The sequence below is a fragment of the Lepisosteus platostomus genome, chromosome 7 (genome assembly GCF_059453375.1).
Source record: "Lepisosteus platostomus isolate fLepPlt1 chromosome 7, fLepPlt1.hap1, whole genome shotgun sequence".
NCBI classification, from domain to species: Eukaryota; Metazoa; Chordata; class Actinopteri; order Semionotiformes; family Lepisosteidae; genus Lepisosteus; species Lepisosteus platostomus.
Window position 1 is genome coordinate 29,718,173 of NC_142617.1, and position 19,657 is coordinate 29,737,829.

General features: G+C 37.1%; 1 protein-coding gene and 1 long non-coding RNA gene across 6 annotated transcripts in view; one reads left to right on the forward strand and one right to left on the reverse strand.

The window, feature by feature from the left end:
- The window catches only part of LOC148658504 (uncharacterized), a 340,797-nt gene that overhangs the window by 69,331 nt on the left and 251,809 nt on the right, over window positions 1–19,657 (reverse strand). The window lies entirely within an intron of this gene.
- Window positions 14,212–19,657, forward strand: part of tulp1a (TUB like protein 1a) — a 53,660-nt gene continuing 48,214 nt past the window's right edge. For 2 of the 5 annotated variants that reach the window (XM_088639780.1, XM_088639783.1), the window contains exons 1-2: window positions 14,213–15,248; window positions 18,008–18,047. In XM_088639780.1, coding sequence (XP_088495906.1) covers window positions 15,202–15,248; window positions 18,008–18,047 — 87 coding nt within the window. In that variant the 5' untranslated portion in view covers window positions 14,213–15,201. Of the gene's footprint in view, window positions 15,249–18,007; window positions 18,048–19,272; window positions 19,445–19,657 lie in introns of those variants that run through there. The other 3 variants (XM_088639782.1, XM_088639784.1, XM_088639785.1) reach the window with 3 other exon arrangements.

Below are 19,657 nucleotides of genomic sequence, written 5' to 3' on the forward strand. Positions count from 1 at the left end.
TGCTCCTCAAAGCGCTTTACAGGATAAAAACAATAACAACAATAGTGGCTGGGCAAACGATTTTTTTATAGAAATACAAAATGAGATATAATGATGTGTTCCGGCTAAGACATTAATGAGTACAACCCCCCTCTCTGAGGGAGTGCTGGCTGTGACGAATTAAACCGGTTTCACAGGTATTTTCAAAGTAGAAGGGGGCGAGATTTCCAGCGAAAGACACCTCCCCCCTCCAAAACCAAGGTAGTACAGTACTTACTAGTTAAGAAAGCTAGGCTCCTCAATGAAATCGCTTTAACATGCTAATGCATTGGTGTAACAGTCCGGGCGTGGCAAGCTTCTAATGTCAACTCGACTCGATTGGAAGACAATGAACATACAGATGCAGCCATTCAAAATGGGTGAGGTATTTCGCGGCATACCCCGGTGGGCGTGTCACAGTATCACGCGGTATCACGCATTTCACGTGTGTCACGTGACTAACTATCCGGCGTCGCCTTGTAAAACCGCCAGGGGGAGCTTAACCTCTCATGTACAGCATTTGAGCCTTTAATTTTGAACTGTGTATTACAGCATGTTAATCATCAGTCATTAAAATGTTGGTATATTTTATGAAAGCAAGATTGCTCAGTTGGACAAAAGTACACAACCTACCTTTATCAGAAATATTTATGCATCAAAGCCTTTACTGAAGATATTACTAATAGTATTAATAATGGATGACTTTGGACAAGCTGTATACTCAAAGTATAATTTCTTTAGCACATTTGTACAAGCACTTGGAATCTGTCCAAGCCATACTTTGTCAGGCATTTTGTTTTACTTCAACGGGGCATAAAAACTTCCTTGCTTTTAACAGGGCGTTTCATAATTTCTAGCTACGAAAATGATTTAAAATGCAACACCTATCATTCAACTAGAGCTTAAAATATCACAAGGAAAAATACACACCGGTATTCCATTTCTCCCTAAACATTGTAAGCTTCGAAGTCTTTAACTAACGTGATACCGGAGTCAACAAGCATACTTTTAGAATTTGATTAAAAGGGAATATAATATGGAATCGCGTATCTAAAGAATTTAATAACGGTAATCGTGTGCTGCGACAGGGCTGTGTAGGGCTGTTTCGCCTGCCTGTTCATGCGAGCTGTCTTGTAGTCGACTGGTCTAGGTGTGTGACTGCCAACTAGCAGGTTGTGTGTTCGAATCCAGCTGGTGCTGGACTTTTCTGTTAACAAACATTTCTTCGAAAAAATAGAATAGCGATATTATGGACAATCAATTGACTTTTATATTTCAAAATATCGCAAAATGATCGATATTTGCGATATTTTGAACATATCTTCCCTTCTGACAGCGTTTCCTGCTTCTATTGTGTGTGTGTGTGCAACAGTAAATTTTTATAGAGAAATGGAGGCTGGACAGTATGCGTTACAATATAAACATTTATATTGATTTAAATCGTGTTCTGATTTAAATCGCAAACGCGTGTTTAATTATGTGTTTTTTAATCATGATCAGGCTAATGCATTTCTACATTTTCTGTATGAACCAGCTTAGAGGTTCATACAGAAAGACAGCTTGTGTTTAAATTGAGTGTAAGGTAATTTATGCTTCTAAAGTCATGGTCAGTATTGTTGTACTGTGCTGTACTGTGTCACATTATTTTATAGCGTTTTTATTGCGTTATTAAATCCGGTGGCGCTAGTTAGTTTCCTGACTCACATTATTTAAACTGTGACACTGATCATTCATCTCTAAATAAACTTTATTTTATATAGCGTTTTAAGCGAATAGGTAATTAGATTGCTCATAAACCTAATCACTTTTTCTACATAAACACAGCGTGATTGCTCTCTGAAAATGCTTTTCCTTTATTTTTTAAAGTAGGCTCAGATTTCAACTATAGATCGTATTATTATAAACTTTCTTGGAAAAATGTATTTTATGTAAACCATGTTTGCTATTAATTCATTTAGGGCTAAAATACGTTCATTGTCTTCTAATCGAGTCGAGTTGACATTGGAAGCCTGCCACACCCGGACCGTTAAACCAACGCATTAGCACGTCAAAGCCCATTGAGCCAGTATTGGCTTTAGTATCCCCCCCTTCTCCCCTCAATTCAATTCAATTCAAGGTGTTTTATTTGCATGACAGATGGGTACAAGTAGTGTTGGGTACTGTATGTATATTGTAACGCTTACGGCAGACAGGCACTGTGTAGGAGCCGACGCACCAGAGCAACGCCTGCAATTTTTATATTTATAACTTAGTTTTTAAAATTAGTCAAGCAATACGAAGCATCTCCTTTTACTTAGTGCCTGAGCATACTGCAACGCGTGTGAAGCCCATAAACGATATTAATTTTGGAACTTAAACATACAGTATATGGCTGGTCTCGGTACTTTAAAGAAAACATACACACCAGTATTCCATTTCTCCCTAAACATTTTAAGCATCGAAGTCTTTAACTAAAGCGATACCGGAGTCAACAAGCATACTTTTAGAATTTGATTAAAAGGGAATATAATATGGAATCGCGTATCTCCAGAATTTAAAGACCAGACAATCGCAAACTCGTTTTCAATAAAATTATTTTATTCATTCAGCAGTTTGTGAGAGGGACATCCAGCAGGGAGAGACACACACATCGGTTTTCATTGACAACATTGTTTTTTTTTCAATTCCTCTTGTCTAACAGGAATGTTTTGTTTGTGGACAGACTGTTAGACAAGAGGAAAAGACCGCCTCCTCCTACGAAGCATTTAGTTGATCCGATCATGAATTCTTTTCCAGTCGTACGCAGCAAGGGTTGAGAATCTCCGATTCACCATCGTACTAATGGTTTCCCGGAGATTGGGTTAAAAAAAAAACAAAAAACATACTAACAACTGTGCCATCCTACTCCTTAGTTAATACATTTTATTATTCATAAACAGTTAACATTGTTAGCAAAATATTTTGAATTATATTTGTAGCGGCAATGCTTGTTAATAAGACAGAATTAAGCGTTGGTATGCTCCTAAAAGAGGCCCCATCTCACCCTCCATCTCTGTGGTGCAGCCACAGAGAAAGAATTCATGCAAGCTGATTTAAGATGTTTTCTTGTGATAAGAAACCAGCTCCCAAAGGGGGATGCACTTAGCTAAGCCTGGCTATCATGATCAATGGTCAGCCATTGGCGCCTATCTGTCTAGGGAGTGCGAGTTGGACATCTGGATTGCATTCCTAAGTGTCAGGACTAAGTGACTCATATCTCACCTTGACCAACCAATCAGGGACTGGCAGGGCGTGGTAATACCACGTGGGTCTACAATGCCCGCCAAACTCTCAACCAATCAGCACACATCTGGGTCTTGATCAAAAAGGGAGCGCAAGCTCAGTTCTGGGCTCTCCTTGGCCATTTTCGCGCATCCTCAGAGACAATCACGTGACAACTGCTGTTGTCTGCAAAAGGACTTGAACTTTGTTCTAAGCGCGAGGCCGAGGAACCCGTACGTACTCAGAATTGTACCAACGTGAATGCTCCGCTTGATCAACGGCAGCCTACAGTTGGACCCTCGTCGACAACCTGAATAGCTTATTCAGAAGCAGCGCTGGACCGGGAACGAACCAGTTTCTTCCCAGGCAAAAGAGTGACTTGTGAGGACTTGCGGTCACACTCTGTGCATAGAGACTTTCTACTAGCCAGCCGGACTGCTGGTAGATCCCCTCGGATCAACGACTGCCCTGCGCGCCGCAGTCAGATTCCTCCGCCCGTCCTACTCCGAGCTGCACCTCGACTGGTTGGCCGGTAGCCAGAGGACGCCGTCACAACGCCCATTGGACAACCGCTGCAACAGAGGCTGCAACAGAGCCTGTCAGCTGGTTTGGTGTTCGTGCCGGGAAACTCCAAATCCAAACACAGTGGATAAGTAAACCCCATGTTCTACATTGCGTCTCGAGAATTCAATTGTACCTCAACACAAGTTGTTATCAATTTAATTCATGAGTAATGTATTTACTTCCGAGTTTAGAGTAACAGTGGGTAATAACACTGATTAGCGATTTGGTAACCGAACGATATATATTGACATATATTCTCTGTTGTGTATCTCTTTGTGTTTGCATCTCTTCGAGATTATATACCTTGTATATTGATAACCCTCACCGTAAGGTCTGCCGCTCGTATCCAGGCAGACTAGTATATGTTTGTTGCACAGTTATATTAATAAATGTATCCCGTGTATTGAACCCGTGTGTGTGCGTTGTTAGTTGTTCTGACGATTGATTTTCTAAAAGCCCCGACGAACAACCTCGTGATTACTGCTACAATTAATAATTGTCTCAGTAAACCCATCAAAACCACTACATATTTAACCCTATTTTTTCTTTAGTTTTGTATTTAACTTATTATATGATAGTCAGACTTAATGTATATTTGAACAATGAAAATATATTTTTACAAGATTTTACATTAAGCACTTAAAATTAATATGGTTAATAATAGTAAACTGTAACATGCTGTAACAAGATCGGTTAAACTGCGAAGAAAATGCTTTCAGAGAAAATGTTTCAACCAAACCTGTTCCCACACACCCCGCCCCCACTACCATTAGAATATACACAAACATTTTAGCGTTTCATTCTGAGCAGAAGACCCTCACACCTGAAGAGTGCTGGCTGTGACGAATTAAACCGGTTTTACAGGTTTCAATCACAGACCATGTGACATGGGACTCAGTAAACTACAGTAACACCGTATTTGATAACGCTTTAAAAACGCTATAAAATAATGTGACTTGGCACAGAACAAGTTTACAGCACAGTACAAAGATAAATGCTGACCATGACTTTAGAAGCATAAATTGCCTTACACTCAATTTAAACACAAGCTGTCTTTAGCCCTCTAAGCTGGTTCATACAGAAATGTAGAGATCTAGGCTCAGAACACACAGCTTCATTAGCGAATACATATGCAGGACAACTAGAGAAGACGTTTTACAGAGGATGGATTTTTAGAAACATCCCATCAGTGACATCACTGAAGTCAACTCCTAGGTACTGTAATAATACCTAACCAAAATCCGCAATATGGAAACAGAACCTGTGTGATTGTTGATAGATGATGTACTCGTAACATTTTTTCAAGACGAACTACAACATTTAAAAAATGACTTGTATGTACTTGATATCTCTAATCAATCCACGGGTCCCAGCACAAAACGAAAGTAAAACGCATACCGTTTCACGCTTCTTATTGCTCAAAAGTAATTTGACCGTATGAAATGCATAATATAAACCTAGAAACATATACGTGAGCAGTACTTAAGCACTGTAGTATCGGTGTTAAGACATACCTCTCAAATACTGTAAATCAAGTTAAAAATATCTCAAGACCGATTCTGGTCGTAATGAAACCATGCAAGGGAGTTTTAATGTCCGTTGCAGTTCTTTTGCAACATGAATATAATTATATCGTTATTAATTTCTTGAGATACGCGATTCCATATTATATTCCCTTTTAATCAAATTCTAAAAGTATGCTTGTTGACTCCGGTATCACGTTAGTTAAAGACTTCGAAGCTTACAATGTTTAGGGAGAAATGGAATACCGGTGTGTATTTTTTTCTTTAAAGTACCGAGACCAGCCATATACTGTATGTTTATGTTAAGATTTCCCTTCAGTGGTAAAATTAGATATGAATATTCAATACTTAAATGGGCACAGTTAAGACATTAAATATACATATACATACTGTATACAGTACAGTTTGCATACGGTAATATGTTTATGTTACGCGATTAAAAAATAAATAAATAAAAATGAAAAGTCCAGCACCAGCTGGATTCGAACACACAACCTGCCAGTTGGTAGTCACGCACCTAGACCAGTAGGCTACAAGACAGCTCGCATGATCAGGTAGGCGAAACAGCCCTACACAGTCCTGCCGCAGTACACGGATATAATCATACCGTTATTAAATTCTTTAGATACGCGATTCCATATTATATTCCCTTTTAATCAAATTCTAAAAGTATGCTTGTTGACTCCGGTATCACGTTAGTTAAAGACTTCGAAGCTTACAATGTTTAGGGAGAAATGGAATACTGGTGTGTATTTTTTCTTTAAAGTACCAAGACCAGCCATATACTGTATGTTTACGTTCCAAAATTAATATCGTTTATGGCCTTCACACGCGTTACAGTATGCTCCTATTCTTTTTATGCTCAGCTACTAAGATTTCCCTTCAGTGGTAAAATTCAATATCTACAACGGGCACAGTAAAGACGTTTACAGTAAGTCTTTCTACGACAGACCAACGGACCACGAGTGCCCCTGTCGGTCAACCAATCACGCACCGCGGTATCGCGTGTCATCATACCTGCGGTATCTGTACTGCGGTGTCTGTACCGCGCACTTTGAATGGCTGCATCTGTATTCTAGCCCTAAATGAATTAATAGCAAACATGGTTTACATAAAATACATTTTTCCAAGAAAGTTTATAATAATACGATCTATAGTTGAAATCTGAGCCTAAATAAAAAGAAAAAGCATTTTCAGAGAGCAATTACGCTGTCTTTATGTAGAATAAGTGATTAGGTTTATGAGCAATCTAATTACTTATTCGTTTAAAACGCTATATAAAATAAAGTTTATTATTAATTGCTGGACAGAGCGGTGAACATTATTATGCATAAGACAAAGATAACGATCCTGATCAGTTTAGAAATATGTGTACGCTGTAAGGTTTTTACTTCTTAAACTTTTAAAATACACGTTTCGAATAGAAAGAAATCCTCTTCCTGGTACAGTACTGTATGTATAGCAAACCAGCACGTCTTTTTTCTCCAATCAGAGGGGTGTCAGATGGTGTCAGCCAATCACCATTCTGAAGCCCTAGCATAATCTCTGGTATGGGGAGACCCCAGAATTCTGTCCCATAGTTTAGACAAATGATAGATACTTTTATTGATCCCGTGAGGGAAATAAAGTAAATCATTTTCATTTTAGGAAATTATTAAACGCTCAGTTAAAAGCAAAGGAGATTGTCTGTTATAGTGGAAAACAAGAGTTCAAACAAGAGTTCACTGGCATTATATCCTAGAAGACACAGACCGGCGCAAGACCAGGAGAATGCCCGCAGCGTAAAAGAAAATGCCTGATGAACTAGGGATTGGACAGTTTCCAAGTGCTTGTACAATCGATGGAAATGTTCAAATAAATGTGCAAGAAATAAACTAAATAATCATTTATTTCTTTATCATATTGGCTAGCTAAGTGGCTGTGTTTCTGCGTTGGGTAGCAACGGGTGACTGTTCTCAGGCGGAAGATGTAAACAGCTTAATTTTTGTGTTAAATAATTTTTTTTAAATTAAAATTCATTCTATACAGCAATTGCATATTTGGGTACCGTTTCATAAAACTTTCATGCTTAAAATGTTTAGGGAGAAATGGAAGACTGGTGTGTATTTTTTCTTTAAACTACCAAGACCAGCCATACACAGTACAGTTTACGTACATACAGTAATGTTTATGTTCCTAAATGTTCCTAAATTAATATTGTTTATGACCTTCAGATGCGTTATGTTCCTCTTCTTTTTATGCTCAGCTACTAAAATTTCCCTTTAGTGGTAAAATTCCATATAAATATTCAAAACTAAGTGGATTAATGTGCACAGTAAAGACATTAAATGATTAAATCTTTTCACTACCAACCAATGCACCACGAGTGCCCCTGTCGGTCATTTTGGCCAGCCAACCACTTACCGCGGGGCACCGGCACTGGCTTGTGGGTAGGTTACTGTACCGCGGGTTTGTACCGCGCATTTTGAATGGCTGCATCTGTAAAACTGAGGTCCTGACACTCTGTGGTCATTATAAATCCAGCATCCTGGCAAAATTTCCCATTGACCTTTATTAATCATGGCCTTCTAATAATCCCCATCTATGAATTGCCTTCTTCAGTCTGTTCTCCTCACCACTGATAGTTGGTGTGTGGTGAATGTACTGGTGAACTATTGCTGCCATCACATCATCCAGGTGAATGCTGCACATTGGTGGTGGTGGAGGGGAATCCCCATTACCTGTTAAGTGTTTGTGTGGTGTGTCCAGAAAAGTGCTATAAAAGTATAAGCAATTATTTGTATTATTATCTTAAAGTACTTAAGGTGTTAGATGAGACACATTTCATCCAATATCTGGATGTTGCACCAGCAGTCCCACTACACAGCAGATCAGATGGGAAATTATTACTTATTACAGATGGGTGAGTGAGAATTGGTACAGTAAGTGGCATAAAGTGTCATGACATCTTGAATGCTATTCAGGCCTGGCAATTTCTTAGAGTAAAAAAAAAATGTCTTGCTACTGTACCTACTGACCAACCAACTTTACTTTCAGCACCATCCTGGTATAAGAGGGTAGGTTGTGACAGGATGGCACAGAAAGCTTTGGGGAATGACTTGCAGTCCTCCATCTCCTGAATAATTGATGGAAGACAATTGAGCAGGTGACAGTTAAAAACCCAAAATCAAAGGCTTTCAATTTTTGATCTGCATCTGCTGTCTGTGGAAGACAGCTGATCCCCCTCTACTATGCACTGCACCAGAAGGAGAGAGGGAAGGAAATGTCCAACTGACCATGGAACCTATGGAGATTTGGAGTTATGGAGATTTTTGGGAGCTGGTAAGCAGCTTAACCGCCTGGCTATTTATAGCAAGAGTATTTCTGAAAAAGTGTACTGAGAGCTCAAAGAAATAACAGAGTATGTGTTTGTGCTTTGCAGTTTTTATACACTGTAAATAAAGAACTGTGTTGTTTTACCATAAGTCTGCGTACATGTGTCATTGTCACTCAGACATACCTATTAAAAGACCCACTACTAGCTGTTCATTCTCCAGGCAGTATCACATAGATTTGGGGGGGAAGTTTCCTGTTCCTGTATTGATAAGGTCAAACCTTGCTGACATAAACGTTTAATTGTAAGTCTAAAATAAACCATAAAACCATGTGCAAAACTACATTACACAAAAATACTGAACTCACCCCATGCATTTTTCACTAATGTAACAATAACATCGTTTACAAATGGAGATTATATTCCATTTTGCATTGTGTATCCAAAAATAATTTCCGTCATGAATAGTGGAGCATGTGTCTCCTTTCTTTTAAATCAAAATCATAACTTTTGCATTATACCTCAAAGGGTGTCCCGGTGTTTTAGAATGTAAAACTTCTTACTAACTTCATTTCCTCTTGTACATTAAGTGCTTTGCAGTGATTAGACAGTCTGGTCTTAAGTTAGAACCCCATCTAGTGGTCATTATTATTATTGGATATCTAGCTGGCAACATCAACCCCATGTTGCAAATTTTCAGTTTTACTGTTGGAATCTATACATATGAAAGTCACCCTAAGTCACCCTCTTTCAGTTGCAGAAATTACACTGGATAATAACCAGGTTAATCACAGAGCAAGTGAGTGAGTGCTCTCCCAGAGTAATTAAACATTGAACCAGAATAGCTTAAGAGCTTGATTGATTAATAGGGAGTGAGGCAACATGTAACTCTGCCTTATTAGATGACTGTTGTGTAATGCTTTTAAGAGTTATCAAAATAAAGGAGAGCTTACAGAGGTTTTAAGTACAAGATCCACTCACTCTTCAGAGAAAGGACCCACTTCCAGGGATAAACATTAGCTTTAAAATGGAAAGGAGAAAATGAATACATTGTGTATATTTTTTATGTGAATATCTTAATATAAATGGGTCTAAATTGTATCTTAAACACACCTTTGTAGAGAGTATAGATGATTGTGACAGAGGATGATTACTGTAGGATGATTAAGTCACAGAGACTACAAATATAAATACATACATTTCCCAAGTACATATTGTAGTCACATGAGAAATTGCCAGCAAAACAGATGTGGATAAAGCAGGGGAAACATAATCAATAACACATAACCCAAAATAACACATACGTTCTTACACAAACATAGCCCCATCCAATATTTGTCTTACAGATAAAAAAGTGATCACAAGTTTGTGTCCTGTACTGTCAATGTTAAGGACTTCCACTTTTTTAAGATTCGAAGTGTAACAAACCAATCTGTTTGGTTGGAAATGAATAGGTTTAAGTTTGAGTTTATTGTCATGTGTACCTGAGAACAATGAAATGCTTACTTGCATGGTATCCTCACATGATGAATGACATAACAGAAGACATATGGTAACATTGACATAGAAAATGACATACAAATGATATTACAATCAAGAAGACGGGAACATTATAGCAGCTATAATTTTAACCAGCATTTAGATAGCAGCTATGTTTTGCACGTCAAAAAGTGACAGTATTTTTTACTGTCAAGTAGTGGCAGTATTTTAAGTTCAGTGCAAAAACAGAGGAGTATAAGCGTGGATTGGAGGATTTAAGAGGTAGAGTTTAGGAGTCTTATGGCTGAGGGGTAGAAACTTCCTTTGAACCTAGAAGTTTGCGATTTTATACTCCTAAATCTTCTGCTAGAAGGAAGAAATGAGAAGAGTGCATTCCCAGAGTGGATTTAGTTATTGGTTATATTATTTGCAGTTCTGAGGCAGCACATGGTGAAGATGGTCTGGATGGAAGGACGTTCGGTACCATGGCCTCAGCTATCTCCTGTATTTTTTTATGGGGATGAGCTGGACAATTGCCATGCCAGACTGTAATGTAGATATTTGTGAGTGTTTGTGAAGACATACCAAATCACCTGGATCTCCTGAGAAAGTTCCTGAGAAAGTAGATTCGCTGGTGTGCTCTCGTGATTACTTCATTTACATGATGGGACCAGGTCACATTTTTGGTGATGTGAATGCCCAAGAACCTGAAGCTCCTGACCATCTAATGCTACTGACTGGGATGTGGCCTCCTCCGTGCTTCCTGAAGTCAATAACCTTAGTTTTGAGGGAGAGGTTGTTGTCCTGGCAACATAACACCAGGTCCTTAACCTCTTTCCCTTACTCTGTTTCATCATTATTTGTGATCAATCCTACAATAGTGGTGTCATTAGTGAACTTAAAGATGGAGTTGGAGCTGCGTCTAGCCACACAACTTTGGGAGTAGAGCTGGGGCCTGAGCACACAGCCCTGGGAGGCTCCTGAGATGAGGATCAGAGTGAAGGAGATGTTGTTGCTTATTCTCACAGATTGAGGCCTGCCTGCCTGAAAGAGAGAAGCACTAAGGCCCAGATCCAAGATTTTGGTGACCATCTTGGATGAGATTATGGTATTAAAAGCTGCACAATAATCTATGAATTATGAATAGTAATCTGGTTTAGGTGTTTATATTGTCTAGATGAGCCAAAGCACTGTGTAGTGCAAGGGACATGGCATCAGCTGTGAACCTATTATGTCTGTATGCAAACTGAAGTGGATCAAGATTGTCTGTGAATCCAGACTTAATGTGTGCCATTACCAATATCGCAAAACTCTTCATTATGATAGATGTGAGTGCTACTGCGGGATAATTATTAAGACACATTACCTTATTTTCCTTGGGTACTGGAATAATGGTGGTCCTCTTGAAACAGCTGCAAACAGCAGACTGAGAGGTCTATAAATACTCCAGCCTGTGTAGGTATTCCATCCGAATTAGCTGCTTTGGGAGTGTTAACCCACTTTAAAGGTTGATCTCACATCAGCCAGAGTGTCAGGGGCTGTATGGGCTTGCACAGGCGATTCTGTGTTCATGTGTTTAAAACAGGCGTATAAGGCATTAAGCTCATGGAGGAGAGAGGTGTTTGTATCAGTGATTCCACTTGGTTTCACTTTAAAGTTGGTGATGGCTTGTAATGCTTCCAAGGATTGTAATGCGCCAAGCATTAGAGGTGTTAGACAAAATTTCTAAATCTTGTATAGTTTTTTAATACTTTTGATTACTTTTTTGAAGGTCTTACCTGTACCTGGTTTCTTGTATAATTTTAAGTCACTGCATATAAAAGCCCAGGATAGGGTTGTTAGCATGCAATGAATTTCTCGGTTAATCCATGGTTACCAGTTGGGAAAAGTCCACATTTTTCATAGGTACACAGTTAACCACACATTTCTTGATAAAGTCTGTAACAACTGTTGTGTATTTGTTGGTTGGTCCAGTCCACAGACTCAAAGCACTCTTGAAGTACTTACGCTGTCTCCTCGGACCAGCATTGTACCATTTTCACTACCAGGTTCTCATGCTTCTGTTTCTGCTTGTAAACAGGAAGGATAAGCACAGACAGGTGACCTGATTACCAAAATGCAGTTGAGAAAAAGAGTGACAGGCATCCTTGATGATAGTGTAACAGTGGTCGAGAGTGTTAGCGCCTTATGAGACAGAAAACATGTTGGTAGTATTTTGGATGTATTTTCTTAAAAATTGGCAGGATTAAAATCCCCAGCTAAAATGAATATAGCGTCAGGGTTTGCAGTTTCATGTTTGTTAATTACAATGTTTGGCTTGTTGAGTGCAAGTTTGTTGTCTGCTTGAGGTGATATGTAAACTGCAGTCATGATGACTGAAGAAAACTCCCTCAGTAGGTAGAAAGGGTGGCATTTCACCATTAGATATTTCAGACAGGTGAAGCAGAAGTGAAGCAAGATTGTCACATCTAAACAGCATGAAGTGATTTTCAGACAGTATACTGTACCTCCTTCCCCTTACCGGAGAATTCTGTGCGATCGATACAAGGTCTGGAAAACCATCAGGCTGGAGGGCAGGATCAGGTGAGTTTGGAGTGGCCATGTCTCTGTGAAACAAATTACAGAAGTCCCTCATCTCTGGTTGATTGATCAACCTCACACTGAGTTCATCTAGTTTATTTTCCAGCAATGTTCACCAGAAGAATGCTTGAGAGCTTACAGAATTTCATTCTTGCTTGGAGGCCTCCATTTCTACCATGCTTCTGCATTCTACGTTGTTAAGTACTTGTTCGGTGCTTTCTTGAAGAGTCAGGTGAATCACGTGGCAATAGACAAAAGAAGGTAGTCTGGATAGCTGTTCTAGGTCCAAAATACTAAAACTTATGTCTGAATCTCTTGATCTAATGTTCAAAATAGCATATCAGTCTTATAAGAGTACTGCAGGAATAGTTTGTATGTATAAAGGTAACACAAATAACACACAACATGACATAGAGTACAATATGTGAGGACCTGTCTCTGGCACCATCTTGAATCAAGTAGGATGGTCATTCAGTTCAAGTGTTGTCTGAGTGCCATGTTAGTTGTGGTGAGTAGTAGCGGAGAAAGAAGGAGTTTGGAGACTTTTTGTAAAGATAACCGAATCGAGATATGGTTAGTGGAGATGAAGACCAAAACAAGGTGGAAAGGATTCACTATTGGTTGGTTTTGACATGTTACCATATAGTATGTGCAAACATATTTTTCTAAACATGTGACTGTGAATTCTATTAACACAACGTCACAGCAATGTTTTTTACAAATACAACTAAGGCTTTTCTTTGATTCTGGAGCAATTTTGTAATCAAATGCAGTCTAAAGGAAAGTATACAAATTGTCTTTATTCACTCCACACTCAGAACTCCACCACACAATTTATTTTTTCTGGTATTTCTGTAATCTGTTTTAAGACAAAGACCAACTGTTTTCTTTTTTCATCTCTTAAGGAAAAGGAGAAAGTATAACTATAAACAAGAAAGCATAACTGTACACAAAACATGAATAGTGTTCAGTAAGTGAAAACTTACTCTGACAAGCACTTTAAAATATATATCCAGTAATCCGTTTTGACCTGGCATATAATCTGGACATGTTCATGTTCAATTGCCGTCTGTTTATTTTTTGTGATTTTTGGTAAAAAAACAATAGTAATTTAATTTTTTTCTTTTATGGCCAATAGCTTTGAAGCACAATAAAATGTCCATACAAGAGCAGTTATTTTTTACAAGTTAATTGGCAGACATCTCTTGTTCTTTTAAATGTAAAGCACTTGAATTATATGGTAAATTTTCTCAGATGGTGAATGCTAGCCACCAGCCTTCCATTAGTTAATCGCCTGATAGCAGATGTTGACTGAGAATCCTGCTTCCCCTGAAAAAAAAATTGGCAGTCTATTACACTTTCTAAAATCCTTTTAAGAATGGAGCTTAGGTACGATAAGCAGCTCCAAAAGCTGCAGGGAAGAAATAGCCTTTCTAGAAAAAAAAACATTGTAGCCTGACAATACCTCTCTCTTACAAGACCTAGCCTCAGTGACTGCACATCAGACTTTGTCTGCTTTCTCAGTTTCTCAGTGTGTGAGCAATACCAGCTTGAATCTGGTTAAACAGCTTTTGTGCACAAAGAAGACTTTTTTTAGGGAATGCAATAAATATTCTGAACGTCTGCTGTTGGAGCTAATCCTCATTTGTCTTTTTTTGTGGGGCATCATTCTTTTTTTGCAAACATGGAGAAACTTCACAGGAATTAACAACTTTGTTGTATTACACTACTGTAGTCAGGAGGCAGTCTTTCTCTTCATTTAGAAGCTTTCTGCTTGTAGGACCTGTTTACAATATATGGAGTAACTGGAAAATATATGCACGGCAAAATAAACTGGAGAAATCATATAATATTGTGAAATCATGTAAACTGACAGACGTTTTTCAGACACATAATTTTATATTGTCCTTGCCTAGTTTGTTGCATATTTGTTTTAAGTTAATTTTTTCCATAGTTTTCCACTAATGTTTTCACTTAGCATTTGTGGAAATCTTGGTTTCTTTACTGAGTTCCAGTAATTCTGGGTTTGGTATTGAATTTCAGAAGACATTGGAGCTCTTAATAACCAAGAATTCATATTTTTCTGGAAAACATCTGTATGTATGTTTTGATTTATTTTAGATTTTTTTATCTTCTACAACACATTTTTGTAGTGCCTGCATGATATTGTGAGTCATGCTGCACAGCATTGTATTGCAGTTGTTTTACATTTTTAGTCTCTTGATGGTGTTTTATTTTTAAAAGTTTGCTGTTCAGTGAATAGCTGTTTGTTACACCATTGTTATTTAATTCAGGTTGGTTCCAGATAGATCGGTTGTCTATGGTAAGGTTTCAGTTGTTCTGGCTCAGGTGTTGACAAAGGTCTAGTGTTGTTTACAGGAAGTTAATCTCAGTTTTGTATAACCCATTGAGGGTGTCCTAAGCTTTGACCATTTTGAGTTCTGGTTGAATTCCGGTGTCAAATAACTCCTTATCAGTGCCTTCATGCCTCTTCAGAAAGAAATTTTGAGGGAAGTCTGGACAACAAACAAGTAAGTCTTTCCATTTATTTTTGTGACTGTGAGTAATTCTGAACATCATAATGCACATACACAATTGAAATATTAAAACATACAATTTCAGTAATGTGGTTATAATAATATGTACAATCCATCTATTTTCAATAACCTCTTTACAGGTTAATGGTAAGCTGGAGCCTAAATCCATAAAACAGTATGTGCAAAGAAGTAAACACTTTAGATTCCAGTCCGCCACAGGGCAGATACACATTCAAACAGAAAACAATAGAGAGCCCAGTTAACCTAGATAGCATGTCTTTGCATTGTAGAACAAGATGTATTTCAACTAAGATGTGAACAATTCTGTCATCCAAGCATTTACAGTAGATCAGAAAAGCAATCAGCAAGTACTGAAATAGTTACAATTACAGTCAGAGTTACTTAATGTCCAGGTAGTATGGCGATAGATTTAAGAATAACCTACATAAACATGATCGTTCAGAATGCATTATTTTAGTATTTGAAAATGAGGAAACATACAGTATAAATAGCAAAATGCCCAGAATTGAGTCCTTTGAAACAACAGACATATAGCAACCTGCACAACATCAGAACAACTACAGCTACAAAGAAAGGTAAAGTATATCAAAGTGCCACAATTTATACAATTAAGTTTATGTCAAAATCAAATATTAAAATTTCTTCTATTTATAAAATAGGTTAGTAATTCTGTCAAAGAACAAAATACTGAAACTTATTAAATTATTTACATTTAATTCCATTTAATAAATGTCTAAGTTTCAATCTCACCTCTTTTCCAAGTTCAAATATTATAATTACATCAATGATAATACAGTTTAATACAGTTTGAAATTTGATTTCTGTGTTGTATTATTGGATATCTTTACTACATTTAATATCTTAAAAACTGTGTTAGGCTTTCTGGGGAATTTTTAACATAAATCACATTTTGTTTCTTTATGTGAGCCTGTTTCAGATTTAGCAAATATTACCTGTAGTGCCCCACAAGGCTTTATTCATGAACCAATATTAATTTTGTGATTAATTATGAACTCTCTATACAGTATTTATTTGTTTTGTACAATGATTACTTTCAGTATATACAAATTGTATTACCAGCACTAGATTATGAGCATTTAAAACTTTCTTGAAATTAATCACAGATAAAACTGACATCTTATTAGTAGGGTCTAGACAACAAATTGACAAAACTGATTTGACTTAGAAGGCTTATTAGGTTTATAAGAAGCTAAGCTAATATGAAGTCTAAAGTAACCTAATAAATGGTACCCAAGTCACAGATAATAAATATCGCAGGAGTACAATTTCATAACTTTATAACTTTATAATTGTTGGTCATTTCTATGCTGAGAAATGTTCTTTTTATGTTTCATTAAGTTTTTAGGTTTCGTGTGAAATGCTGAAGTTAGAATCATTACAAAGACAAAACTAATATTTCATATCACTCCAACACTGGATTCCTTACATTGGCTCACAGTCAAATATAGGATTGACTTTAAGACGTTATTAATAATCTGTAAGACATTAAATAAATTGGCTTCAGAATACATTACAGAACTGCTTTATCCCTATGAGTTATAGTGTGTCTTTAGGTCTGCCAATCAGATACAGTACTTATCATAACTTTAAGGGTGAAATTGAGAAGCAACCTTTAGTATTGCACATTTCACACCTTGGCTTTAGAATTATCTTCTTGGTCCTGTCCTTCATTTTCTATTTGTAAATCTAAACTAAAAACTGTACATGCAGTAAATGATAATCTTAATTTAAAAATATTTTCTGCTTATGTATATTATTTACCTGTTATTTTTCTGTTCTTTAAAGTGCCTTGCAAACAGTTTGTGAGTATAAATGTGCTCTATAAATATAGTTCAGGTGGGTAGCTGCGTCAGCATGCGTAGGCTGCAAAGGAACAAGTAATAGGTTTATTCCATGCTGAAAAAAAGAAGAAAGAGAACACAATGTTTCAGCCGTGGAGTTGTGTTCTCTTTCTTCTTTTTTTCAGCATGGAATAAACCTATTACTTGTTCCTCTATAAATATATACTATGTTGTTCTGTGTAAATGAGGTTTTTATTTTATGGTATAAATATATTTTTAAAGGCAGCTTTTAAAATATACTTTTTAATTTAAAAAAATATATCATTTTAAAAAAAAGCGGTATTAAGAAAAGGCCTCTCTTGGGAGGTTTTTGTGGAATGTTTCCTATCCAAGTAATTCTTACAAATAAATAAGCATTTTAACAAAAATAAATATTGTGAACAAAAATTAAATTTTACAGGAATTTTACAGGTACAACATTTTACAGACATTTTTTTTTCAATTCTTGTCTTGTCTTCTTGCCTCCCTCCAAGATGCAATGCAAAGTTACCATCTGAATGTTGAAAACATTCTCTTATGTAAAAGCCATATCAATACAATTCCCTGAATAAAAAATTATATGAAATAAAGCTGTAGAATGTTATTGATTTGTTTCCTGAGTTTACTTTATCTATATTGTTGTTGCTTCCATATTCACACATGTACCTAAAACACAATATAATTTTAACCGACAGCTGATGCACATTACAAGGAACATTGTATTCCTTCAGTTAGGATCTTTTTTCTGCTTTGAGAGTCCTGGAAGATACTGTACTATTGACAGAAATATTATTGACTTCATTCATCCCCTAGAGAATGTACTAATCCATTCATTTCATTGTACTGGATGTTGTAAAATGAGCTTAAAGTGTACAATTATTTTTATTTCAGCCTTCACAGTGAAGATTCCACTCTGCCGAAGCAACAGCTGGTAAGAGTTAAGTACATGTACCCTTAGCTTTTGTGAAGTAATCAAGAGAATCCAGTTAAATGAATAAATGTATGTTTAATTATGTTATTATCTTCTATTTTGTTCTCATAGACTGTTCAGATGGTTGTATTTTCGCATAGTGTCACGAAGCGTCTTTCAGGACCCTATGCAGACAGCACAATCTGGGAGGGAGTGAGAAAACACGTGGAAAAAAGACTAGGATAGGGGCTGGAAGAAGAACTGGGGGCATGTCCAGGGTGTGCTGGTGTTGGGGGGGTGTCCAATGCAAACAAGTCCAAAGAGAATCCGTGAAAATAACCTGAATAACCCAAAGTCCAAAGCCAGGTGATCCATCCTGACACAGACGAACGAAGTTAAAAGCCGGAGCGGATTCCGGCGAAGGGTCGGGGGAATAGAAGGGGGTGATGGGGCCAGGCGCTCCCAGTCCCAGACCCAGGTGGTCAGGATGCCGTTTTGAATCCTATGCCGTCAAGTCACTCCTGGACTCACTGGTAGGTGGGTTTCCGGGCATCCATCTTCCAAAGCTGAGCCCAGATTGGCAGGAACGTCTGGTTTTTATACGACGGGGGCAGGAACCGGAGGCAGGTGCAGGAGATAAAGAATAAACAAGGAAGGCCTGGAGCATCCTTAAGAGGAGGGGTTTCTGATCGTGACACATAGAGGTTAGGAATGTGAACCTCAAGTGCGCATGCGCTACATGACTTTGAGTTTTAATATAACAATAATAAATTAATACAAATTTGTATTAATAAGTTAATCTGATTAAAAACATCCTTACAGTTTTGCATTATCTATGGTTGTACATCTATAAATGCTTTTTACAACGTTAAGAGGAGGTTATATTTGCTCAGTTAATCTCCAATCTAATCCATTAGACAGAAACTAGGATTGGTGCTTGGAACAGACCAAATTGGTCATAGAAATTACATTCTTTGTTATCTGAACTCAGTTCAGTTATTACATGTTGTATTTTACATGTTTAAAAAGTCATAATCCTGACATTTTGCTAGTTACTGCAGACTTTTGCACATTCTTTGTACAGAATTTTTTATCAGATTTTTTAAATTGTATTTCATGCTTGTATTTAGCAATGTTATGTGTAATTTCTTTTTAGAGCAGGTAAATAGATTCTTCCTGGTTCACCCCTAACAGATTGGTTTGTTCTGACAGTACACTGTTACTGCCAGATGGGCTGCCAATAAATCCTATTATCAACTTTAATTTCTGCTGATGATGGTTCATTGAACAAAGCTTTCTGCACACTTTCTGAACAGAGATTCTTTTTATTCTTTTTTGGTTTATTGGTGCTTATTTTTAAGGAGAACAGAACTGACTTCTAATCAGACGTACTGTATATGAATATGTCTTCAGATAAGGTAAAGTTGTAAGAGATTAACTCACGCTGGTACAACTAATTAAGCAGTGATTTGATTGTGTTTGTATTTTCTAATAGTCGATAAGATTACATTTTTTGTTTAGCTACTAAAGTGAATTTGTTTCTGGCACATGAATATGTTATATTTATTAATACACTGTATTTTGTTAATAAGCAATGTTTTAAAAAATATACTTACAGTAATACAATTTTT